Below are 11,747 nucleotides of genomic sequence, written 5' to 3' on the forward strand. Positions count from 1 at the left end.
CAAAGAAGAGGCTCGTTCACCCACGCTTCCCACACCCTCCCTCCCATTGCTCAACATTGGCTGGCTTCCCCACAGGCAGTATCAAATCCCAGCTCCTAGGCCTGCTGTTCCAAGACCCTCTGGATTCCTTCTCCCACTCTGCAGGGTGTGACAGTTAAAAGGCTCACCATGGTAGATGCGGATTACATGTTACAGGCCCGCCTCCTTTCCCGAAGTGACTGTCTTAAGGGGAAAACTGTGTCTTTTGAACCTTCTGCTTCCAAAACTTCTTAGGCCCACAGCCAGGGTTTAACAAAAGCTTGCTGGGTGTCACAGATAGAGCACTGATAAATAGGAACCTGGAATCCAGCCACCTCCTAGCACCCTTGGTTCATATGACTCCCAGGCGGGTTACTCTATGTCTCTGATCCCCAGTGTCCTCATCTGAAAAATAGGCCCAATGTGGAATGAAGTAATACCCATCTGTGAAAGGTCTTATCATGTGCATACGGAACAGGCCTGGGCCTGGATTCTAAAAACATGCTATAAATTGCACTTATGAGATCCAGCCACCAGATGGTGCGACAGGACTTCTGGAAGAAAATTCGTCCCAGGGCCAAGTTCCCGAGGACTGGGCCTCCCAGTGTCAGGGCCAGTACTTTGCAGGTTTATAGGGTATCGCTCCAAAGAGCCAGCAAATGCTGTAGTAAAAGAAAGATCACTAAACCACTCACGTAGGTCGCTTTTCCGTGCAATGATGGTGGCACAATGGGGACACTGGTATTTGGGGACATTTTCGCCGTGTTTCTGCAGAATATGTATTTTCATGGTCCCGCTCTGGGTGAAGCGGGTGTGGCAGATGTGGCATTCATAAGGCTTCTCACCTGAGATGCAGACAACAAAGTGATACCCCTCCAGGCCCGATCCTTGCCAAAGGCCACCTGTGCTGAAAATGTTTCTTTTGCCCCAAGCCTCCTTTATCAACCCCCTTCTCACTGGACAACCCCCAATTAGTATGAGACTCCCAAATCAAGCCCAGACAGCTTATGTCAAGTACAGCTGTGTCCATGATGGACCAGAGGCATGACTTCCCCGCATCTGGTGGCTATGCAAGAGTTCACATCCATGGGGCTGTACGAAGAACCAAGAAGTACACATAAATGTATTCTTAACACAAGACATCAAGTACCTCTGTTACAAAACCAGCACACTTTATGTTTTGCCTTAAAGTTGAAGAATGAATTAAGGAGTTGACTTTTATTTATTTTTATTTACTTTTTTTTTGAGACAGGTTCTCACTCTGTCACCCAGGCTGGAGTGTAGTGGCACAATCCCGGCTCACTGCAGCCTCAACCTCCTGGGTTCAAGTGATTCTCCTGCTTCAGCCTCCCACGTAGCTGGGACCACAGGTGTGCGCCACCAGGCCCGGCTAATTTTTAAATTACTCGTAGAGACAGGGTCTCCCTATGTTGACCAGGTTGGTCTCAAACTCCTGGACTCAAGGGATCCTCCTGCCTCAGCCTCCCAAAGTGCTGGGATTACAGGTTTGAGCCACCATGCCTGGCCAGGAGTTGAGTTTTAAATACCTGAAAAATCTATGGAAGCAAATACTTCGTGTTTTACTCCACACAGTGGGGTTGTGGCACAGTATCTATGCAGACTCTCTTACTGCTAAATAAAGGTAAAGGTACAGATCAAGATTCTCGTATCATGAAGGCATGCAAAAATCCACTTTTACCTTTGAACTTTAATTGTGCCAATAAAAAGTAATTTTTTAAAGCTTGCTTTAAGAGTTAACACTGTAGGTATCAGGCCTTCAGCACCAGAGCCCTTACCTGAGTGCGTTCTCATGTGGCGTTTCAGCTTGTAGGTGTCTCTGCTGGCATAGCTGCACTGGCAACACTGAAAGGGGCGCTCCCCAGTGTGGGATCGGACATGGCGCTTCAATTTACTTGCCTAATACATACATAAATGATGTTCGTTGCAATAGAAACTAAAAAATGGCAGTGTTCCGTTAATCAGCATTATAAAAGAGATTTAAATTAATCACATTTTAACATCAGAGCATCAGAGCATATTTCACTCACTGAAAAAACATGAAAAAGTCATCACTTTTGATCATCTGTTATGGGTGATTTTATTTCATTTGATGTGTGGGTGTATAAGCTCCTTTAGGGAAAATGAGCAGCAGTTCTGAGAGCTTTCGCATTCACCTTCACTTTAAGCCTACCTGCCGAATGCCATACAAGATTTTGTTTTCATTTCTAAGGCAATATATGCTCAACAGTTACAAAATTTAGATTACACTGTAAAAGCACAAAGGCAAACATTTTTTTTCCTTGCATAAAGTGAAAATCTTGAAACTCTAGCTCTTGTCAGGTGTGGTGGCTCACGCCTGTAATCCCAGCACTTTGGGAGGCTGAGAGGGGTGGATCACCTGAGCTGAGGAGTTTGAGACCAGCCTGGGCAACATAGCAAAACCCTGTCTCTACCAAAAATTAAAAATGAGCTAGGCATGGTGGCACACGCCTGTGGTCCCAGCTACTCGAGAGGCTGAGGTGGCAGGACTGTTTGAGCCTGGGAGGCTGAGGCTGCAATGAGCCAAGATCACGCCACTGCACTCCAACCAGGGTAACAGAGTCAGACCATGTCTCAAAAAATAAAAATAAAAATAAAAATAAAAACGAAACCCTAGCTCTTTAATGGAGGAACATCTGTATGTGTCGCCTCATGGTCACAAGTCCTGCAGACTCCACCCTGGCTGGCCCCAGGGTAACAGTGTGAGTGGAGGAAGGCGTCCCTGGCTATTCAGCATTGGCGCCATGTGACAGCGGGTTCCTAAGAAGAATTAAGTTTTCAGTAGAAGAAATTAAATTCTAATTTGAATAATTATGTATCCCAGGCAATCAGTTAAATAGCAAACAACATAATACCTCCCATCTGAGCATTCACTGCCTGACTCGTTTATTGCCTTCCAGAACTATTCTTATTCTGTATTCGTGTACCACAGGCCCTTATCTACTGCTAGCAGGAAATGGGGCCATCAGCTACACGTGGACTACAGACATCAGGAAGCTGCATTAGTCCTGCTGGTGACCCAGGGATACCACACTCCATCTGCCTCCTCAGGAAGTGATGAGCGCACAGAAGCCTAAGGAACACTCGAGAACAAAAGGCGGCTTAGAATGGAAAACAATAGCCAAGCCAAAAAATTTCACTTAGATTTTCAGAAGAAAAGTAAATGCCTTCAAGTATATTAGAAAGCAAAACAAAAGAATTTTAAAAACCGTATAGCATGAAAGTTTTGAGGAGGATAAGTGGTATGAATGAGCAAAGAAGGCCATTAAAAAAGACTCTGGATGACTCTTAAAGGTGGGATGGGAGGACAATAGGAGTTCAAATGCTTTTTTTTTTTTTTTTTGAGACGGTGTTACTCTTGTCCAGACTGGAGCACGCGATTTCGACTCACTGCAACCTCTGCCTCCCAGGTTCAAGTGATTTTCCTGCCTCAGCCTCCTGAGTAGTTAGGACTACAGGCATGTGCCACCACACCTGGCTAATTTTTTGTATTTTTAGTAGAGACAGGGTTTCACCATGTTGGCCAGGCTGGTTTTGAACTCCTGACCTCAAGCAATACACTCACCTTGGCCTCCCAAAGTGCTGGGATTACAGGCGTGAGCCACCACACCTAGCCAATTCAAAAGCTTTTTTAAAAAAGGGGCACATCTGCACCACAGCTTTGATAAGTTCCTGCTGGCATTTTTGTCACGGGATGGGATGAGGGAACAAACAAGCATGGCAAGACTTGAGGAGAGTGCAAAAATGGGGGGCTATGGAAGCAGTAGAGACCCCTGTGCTGAGGTACCTCCCACAGGCTGCGTGCAGACCGCTGGCACTGGGGGAGGGCCTCGTGGACCTAGGAAGTTTGTACTAAGCACTGGCAGGACACCAACAAAAAGTCCACTCCAGGCTTAGGATCCCCAGGTGACTCTGTTCCCTGAACCCTCCATTTTGCATTCTCATACTACAATCACAACCTTTAACTCAGATGAGAAATAATTTTTTAAAAAATAGTAACAGCAGAAAAAAGTTCTTGGAATCAAATTCTGACCCTAACCATGAAATTTCCCAATTTGTGAAACCCGGCTGCACTGTTACTATATTTAATCTTCAGCTGTTCCCTTTAACTTAGTTCCATTTGAGTGTACTGTTGACCCAGTCCCAACCAGGCTTAAAACCGGGCCTCAGCCTGTTTCCCAGCACACAGTGGGACCCTGACAATTAACTGGTGGAAACTGGTACGGACTAGTAAAAGCAGTGCTCTGCCTGTTTCACGTGAGTACCGCCAAACCTGTTAGAAGGTACAAATAAAGCAAATTAATTAAAATGACTATGGCACACCTGAAGTTTGAAAAGGGTGGTCTCTCTGTAATTAAGAACAGAAACGTCTATGCTTAAATCTTCAAGCAAGCTGCTTTGTATCTAATCAAGCTCAAAAATTTCAGCCAACATTGAGACTGGATCTGCATTCTACGTTAGAGCAAATACATTTTGATTTTGTGGCCCAGAGTACTAGATAAAATGCAGAACTTTTAAACAAATGTGGGACTTATTTCTTGACCACAGATAGTTTATTTGTAATTCGTACCTTTACATATTATTTTCACTAATTAGTAATCAAAGAAACAAAGAAATCCAATTTTCTACTTTAACTTCATAACAGAGAATGCATATTATTTCCTGCATAAATTTCATACGAATAATAAAAAGCCTGTTTGTAACAGATTCTACTGTTAGTTACACTTGGAGTAACTTGTACAGCAGCCTCTACTAAGATGCCATGAAGCTTCAAGTCCAAAAATGGCTTTACCTCCACACTGGCATACTTGCACATGGAACATTTAAAGGGTTTCTCATGAGTATGTTTATAGCGCCTGTGTCGGACGAGTTCTCCACTGGTGACAAATGCCATGTTGCAGTCGTTACACTTATAGGGCCTGGTTCCTGTAAAATCACATAGTTCATACTTTCAAAACAAGACTTAACCAGAAACATTCCAAGGAATTCATAGTTTTTTAATTACACTCAGTCTCAAAAATGCTTTAAAAATTAAGAAGAGGCTCTTTAAACTATAAATACCATAGATACATGTGAGAAAAATCTTTGTAACAGTATTTTTAATGGAAATTCAAGAAAAAAAAGACAAAACTAAAGTATAAAATGTTACAGGATTCTACTGTAGAAACAGGTGGATTCACATTCTTAACATGAGCCTTAACACACATGATTCTGGAGAAACAGCCTTCCCAGCAGTTTTACCTGTGTGGGTGTTAACGTGGTTCCGCAGCAGAGTGACTGTACGGAAGGTTTTCAGGCAGAGGTGACACAGGTGAGGCTTCTCATTGGCGTGAGTTTTCATATGACGATTAAAACTCGACATTCTAGAAGAGGTGAACATGCAGACATCACAGTGGAAGGTTCGTTTTGCTCCTATAGGCAGGAAATAGACAATTTATGTATTTGTCAGAGGTTCAAATTCCATTTAAACACTTGAAAGTAAATCAGCACATCGTCTTTTCAACTAATGTGGGAACTGAACAATAGCACATGCTATTTATATTCATAAGCTGATCGAAGCAATTCAGGACACCATGTTCCTGGATAACGAACAATGCATTTTCGCTGTTTCAAGATGGGCCGATGTCTGTTTCTGGGCACAGAGTGGACTAGGTACTCTGCTCATCCTTCTTGCTGAGAAAAAAAATGCTAGGGGGGAGATGCCTGAACATTTCAGAATGTCTTGTAGACCTAAGGAGAGATGAGAAAAGGCACACCGCCTACCTGAAGTGGGGCACCCTAGAAGAGGTTCTCCTATAAAAATGTGGCCCTGCATCCTCTGGAGGGTGAACTAAAGATAACCTGCCCCATCTCTGCATCCTTCTCTCTAGCCAGGCGACTGCAAGAAAAACCATCTAGAATAGTGCCATCCAAAACCATAGCCACAAGTCATGTGTGACTCTTAAATTTGGACTTAAACTAATTAAAATTAAATATAAACATTTAGTTCCTCTGTTGTAAGCCACATTTCAACTGCCCAAAGGCCACATGGAGATAGTGGCCACCGTACTGAACAGGGCAGATAAAGACCATTTCCATCAGCAAAGGAAGTTCTCTTGGATGATGCTGGTCTAGCACTGACGGAGAGCTGAAAAAATTTGCCCTAGGAAGATGGCTCCAAAGAGGGAAGGTGGCCCCAGTGAGCATGTCCTGGGTGGTTCTAACAGTAACCCTTGGGGGATCTGGTTTAAGACAGTTTTTGACCATCACTGCCTGGCAGAAATTAATATATACCATCCCTTGAAGAACCCACTTTCACCCCAGGCTTCAAGGGATTCCCATAGATAACAGTAAAAAGAACCAATCAGCTCACAGTGATAAATAAGATGCCAGTGCAAGGGCAGCGGAAACAAACAGAAGACTCAGACCTACAAAGACCTCAGATGTTGGAATCATCAAATACAGAATATAGCTGAGTTGTTATTCTCAAAATCCATCCCTCCATAAAAGCAATGAAAACAACTGGCAAAAAAATGTCACAAGCAACTTTTTCAGGACACTGGAAACTAATTGGAAGCTTCCAGCAACCAGGAGAAACAATTAAAAAAATCTAGCTGATTCTCAGTAAAAAAGAGAGCTTGGTGGAATTCTAACTTATTCTGGGTTCCATTCTCTGCTCCCTAGCTCAGGAGTGGCCTTGAAAATAACAATCCAGGCTATATTAACAGAATGAAGAAAAAAACAACACATGATCATCTCAATAGATGCAGAAAAAGCATTTCATATAATCCAACACCGCTTTCTCGATAAAATACTCAACAAACTTGGAATAGGAGGTTTATGGGTTGAGTTGTGACCCTGCTGCAAAAATACGTGAAGTCCTCACGCCAGATACCTGTGAATGTGATCTTATGTGCAGAAAGGGTCTTTGCAGATGCCATCAAGTTAAGCTGAGGTCATACTGGATGAAGGTGGGTCATAAGCCAATATGACTGGTGTCCTTATAAGAAGAGGAAGAGAGATATAGAGACACACAGGAATAATTCCATGTGATAACAGAGGCAGAGATTGGAGTAATGCATCTGCAAGCCAATGAATGGCATGACTGCTGGCAATACCAGAAGCTAAGAGAGAGGCATGAAATATATTCTCCCCGACAGCCTCGCAAGAGAGCACGGCTTTGCCAACACCTCCATTTCACACTCGTAGCTTCCACAACTGTGAGAGGTATGTTTCTGTTGTTTGAAGCCACTCAGTTTGTGGCGCTTTGTCATGGCATCCCTGCGAAGCTAACACAGTGCCAGTTAAAAATGGGCCAAAGATTTGAATAGCCATTTTTTCCAAAGAAGATACATAAGTGGCCAATGAACACATGAAGAGATACTCAACACCCTTAGTCGTTAGAGAAATGGAAATCAAAACTACAAGATACCTCTTCACAGCTGCTAGGATGGCTATAATTAAACAACAACAACAAATGGAAAATAAGTGTTGGTGAGGATGTGGAGAAACTGGAAGTTACACACACTGCTGGTGCAAATTCAAACTGGTGCAGCTGCTATGGAAAATAGTGTGGTAGCTCCTCAAAAAATTAAACATAGAGTAACCACACCATCCAGCAATTCCATTCCTAAGTATATACGCAAAAGGATTGGAAACAGGTGCTTAAACAAAAAACTTGTACACAGATGGTCATAAGAGCACCATTCACACTTGCTGAAAGGCGGACACAACTGCAGTGTGCATTGATGAATGAATGGATAAATAAAATGTGCTATACCCATACAGGGATTATTACTTAGCCATTAAAAACAAATGAAGCGCTGACACACGCTACAATACCAACAAACCCTGCAAACATGATGCTAAGCTCAAGGACCTAGACACGAAAGGCACATGGTATACATATATGATTCAACTTCTGGAAAATGTGCAGAACAGGAAAATCTACAGAAACAAAAAGTAGATTAGCAGGAGCCAGGGGCTAGGGGGAACAGAGTAGGAAGTGACTGCCTAATCGGTACAGGCCTCTTATTGGGGTGATAAAAATATTCTGGAATTTAGACAGTGTGATGGGCCTACAAATTTGTGAATACATCAAAAACCTAAAAATGAGCTAGAAATTTTAAAACTTGAGGTGCAAAGCTCTTGATTTAAACATATGAGAAACTGTCATATACCAAAAGGCTGCAAACTCAACCACCTATGGAACGCAGAGGCAAGAAACCTAAGTGAAGGGCCCTGACCACATGTAAGAATGGGGTGGTGGTGGCAGTGTGTTTGGGTGGCATTCTCCTTTTCTAAACTGAGTCACCTTCCAATCCCAGGCACCTGATGCCAGGAGGAAGGAAAACTGTGCCAAATGTTGCCAGATATAATTTAAAAGAGCTAGAAATGGAAATTTTGGGGGTGAAATATGTTGATTTAAATAAGTGAGAAACTAATATTTTTAAAAAATAAGCCAAACAAATCATTTTCATAGGACAAATTCATCCTGTGGGCTGCTGGAATGCAATCTCAGTTTAATATGGCTTTAATATTGCTTCAGGGTCTTCCTAATCTAGACCCATCCACCTCTCTGAGCACCCACCCAGCTCTACAGACACAGTAGAGCTCTCCATCCTCACACACAAAGTAAATACTTCCAGAGCTACACGCCCAGACCACTTCCTAGTACTTGGAATCCTGATCCCCATCTTAATGGCTTCTTTGTCCTGGACTCACCTAAACATCACCTCCCTTAGAAGGCACCCTCTACAGCTTCCTGAAGGAGGAATCACTCCTTCTCTTGGCCCTGAAGCACACGAGGCCTCACCGTGACCTGTCCTGTAATGACTTGTCCCCCATATCCCTCTGGGGCTGCAAACTAGGCAGCAGAGACCAGGGCTTGGTCTTCTATGCTTACGTGCACAAGGCTTTGCGGGAACATTTTTACTGTGCTTTCAAAACGTTTGTGTGTAAAGTGCAAAACCCGTCTGGATTTGATTCACAATACAGAACATTAGTTTAAAATTTCTCCCATCTCCTGACATTTTGAAAGTAAAAGTCAACCACTTAAAGCTTCAATTACCATCACCTGCCCATAAAGAAAAACAGCAGCCCAGTGTTATGGAGTGTATTCTATGAGATGAACTGGCCTACCCTTTGTCTTTCTTTGATTTTTTGTAGATTTGGCCTTTTCAGCATCTGCTTGACCAGCTGTAGGTTGATCCTCTTGTTCTTCCACATTTAAATTTGAAATTGTGAGAACAATTTCGTCACTTCTTTCATCTCCCGACATTGTTTCCACAAAAAAGAGCTGCTCCTTTGTTCTTTCAGCCAATAACTGGTTCTTCTCCTGCCCTTCCTGGAGCTAATAAACAACAACAAATATTCAAACAAATATGATACTATTAATTTCAACATTAGATTTTTGCCTGGATGAACCACAGAATACAAAAAGAAAAGCAAAAGTTGAAGATTATGCATCACAATGTTAATTATTTCGCATCAGGGTTGTGGCAGTGAAACTTAACACTTTTTTTTAAAACATAATGCACTTTACACTATTCCAATTAGCACAACTTTTAAAACTCTTTTTAAAAAAAGAACCTAAGAACTCTCAAGATTTTCCTGGGAAGTATTTTTACGGTCTTTAATCTGCAACTGCAAAATACCTTGTCCAGACATAATACTGCATAAAAGCCGACTTGCATTTTTTCTTTCTCGTGTAAGGGGTCATTTATTAAAACCAGCTGTACCTTAATCAGTCCAGCACTTTCAGCCAGGCTCACCGCTAACTTACTGTCTTCACTGGCCACCATCACATTCTCCTCTAGAGCGTGGAACTGCAACACCTCCACCTCTTGCAGGGAGTACAGCTCTTGCTGGATACTAATGGCCACATACTGCTGCAGGCTCTGCCGGGGCCCTTCCTCAAGCCACAGCAACCCAGGGCCAGGCTGCTGCACCATCACCTGCACCCCTTCTTGCTGCTGTATGCTCAGCAAGCTCATATCCTGCAACTCCACAACTTCAGAAGTGAAGTGCACCGTCTGCAGGGTCAGGATGTGCTTCTCGCTCTCCTCCGAGGGGGCCAGCACCAGCTCCACTTCTTCCTCCAGGACGCTGTCCTGGAAGGCCCCAGAGGTACGCTCTGCCTCCAACTCACTAGGGCTCTGATGGTCTTTCTCTCTGCACACTCCGTCTTTTTCCTCCTCCTTCAGGCCTTTTTCCGGCATCAACTGGAGTTCTTTGATTTTGGTGAATTGCTCAGAAAGGACAGAGATCTCAGTGGCTGCCATGATGACTTGGCCTGTTTGAAAAATAAGCAAGCGGTTTTCATAGGGGGAGAAGGGGGTGGTATGAGGAGGGATGGGGGGTGCTGGAACCTAGCAGGCTTTGGAGTTGAAACAAGGTCTGGCCTCAAAAGGCTTTGGACCTAGTAGGGTCAGAACAATGCTGAGCTGGCCTGGGTCTAGGAGGGGGTCAAGGCTAAGCAGGATTTAGGCTAAAGCAGGATTTTGTACAAAACCCTAGAACGAACAGGTTTTAGGCCTCAGCAGACTTAGGGCCAGCACACACCGTGGGCCTGGCAAGGTTCCGCCTGAGCACACTCTGGCCCAGTGCATATCCTGGGCCTAGCAAGGTTAGGCCTGAGCCGGTTCAGTCAGTGAACATCCTGGGCCTAGTAAGGTTTGGGCCCAGCAGGCTCTCGGCCAGTGCACATCCTGGGCCTAGCGAGTTTCAGGTCCAAGCAGGCCCTGGGCCAGTGCACAACGTGGGCCTGGCGAGGTTCGGGCCCGAGCAGGCCCCGGGCCAGTGCACAACGTGGGCCTAGCGAGGTTCGGGCCCGAGCAGGCCTTGGGCCAGTGCACATCCTGGGCCTATAGGGAGTTTCAGGTCCAAGCAGGCCCTGGGCCAGTGCACATCCTGCGCCTAGCGAAGTTCGGGCCCGAGCAGGCATTCCCCTCGTGCACGGTTCTAGACCTAGCACCCTCACAGCCAGGCAGGCTTTGGGCCTAGTGGCCTCGAGTCCACCCAGACTTGGCCAAGCAGCCCTCGGCCAGGCCAAGCACACTCCTTCGGAGGCCTGGCAGTGCCCCTGCTTTACCCTGCCCTCCACGCCCCGCCCAGACCCTCCCGGGCAGCCCCTCAGCGTCTGCTGCCCGCCCTTGGGCCTTTCCGGCCAGCCCCTCCCTCCGCCCACGCCCACGCCCAGAACAGCCCATGCTCTTGGAGGAGAGCAGGTGGGCTTGACCCTGCCCGGGACTGGCCTCTCACCGCGGAAGGCGTGGCCGCAGTGCCCGGCCCACTCCGTCTTTGGCTTGTGGGCTCTGCCTCGTGCACCGCGTGCTGCAGCCCACAGCCGGCCGCCGCAGGGCTGGCGCGAGAGTGGAGGGTGGCAGTGCGCAGGCGCGGAGCGGAAAAGATGGGGCGTGAAGGGGGCGGAGCCAGGCAGGGTTGGGGGAGGGGGTGATGTACTGTGGGGGCAGGGGGGAGGGGGAGCAGCGAGGGGGAGGGGGAGAACGGAGGAGGAGGTCCCCACAGGGGGCACTGGTGGACCTGGGGGGGTGGATGAGGAGGGGAGGAGGGTCCCATACAGGGCACTGGGAGACCTGCGGGGGGTGGATAAGGAGGGGAGGAGAGCCTGCAGGGAGCACTGGAAGACCGGGGGTGGGGGGTGGGGCGCCTAAGGAGGGGAGGAGGGTCTTGCAGGGGGCACGGAAATA

At 45.9% G+C, this 11,747-nt stretch overlaps 1 protein-coding gene across 4 annotated transcripts in view; it reads right to left on the reverse strand.

Annotated features, from left to right (window-relative positions):
* Positions 1–11,411, reverse strand: part of CTCFL (CCCTC-binding factor like) — a 29,936-nt gene extending 18,525 nt beyond the window's left edge. The window contains exons 1-7 of one of the 4 annotated variants that reach the window (XM_003779382.3): positions 11,299–11,411; positions 9,777–10,330; positions 9,178–9,388; positions 5,299–5,469; positions 4,850–4,983; positions 1,815–1,935; positions 714–863 (exon numbers count right to left, since the gene is read on the reverse strand). In XM_003779382.3, the coding sequence (XP_003779430.2) occupies positions 714–863; positions 1,815–1,935; positions 4,850–4,983; positions 5,299–5,469; positions 9,178–9,388; positions 9,777–10,319 (1,330 nt within the window). In that variant the 5' untranslated portion in view covers positions 10,320–10,330; positions 11,299–11,411. Of the gene's footprint in view, positions 1–713; positions 864–1,814; positions 1,936–4,849; positions 4,984–5,298; positions 5,470–9,177; positions 9,389–9,776; positions 10,810–11,298 lie in introns of those variants that run through there. The other 3 variants (XM_009233741.3, XM_009233743.3, XM_009233739.3) reach the window with 3 other exon arrangements.
* Positions 11,412–11,747: the final 336 nt, after the last annotated feature.

Source organism: Pongo abelii, chromosome 21 (assembly GCF_028885655.2).
Source record: "Pongo abelii isolate AG06213 chromosome 21, NHGRI_mPonAbe1-v2.0_pri, whole genome shotgun sequence".
In the NCBI taxonomy this organism is placed as follows: domain Eukaryota; kingdom Metazoa; phylum Chordata; class Mammalia; order Primates; family Hominidae; genus Pongo; species Pongo abelii.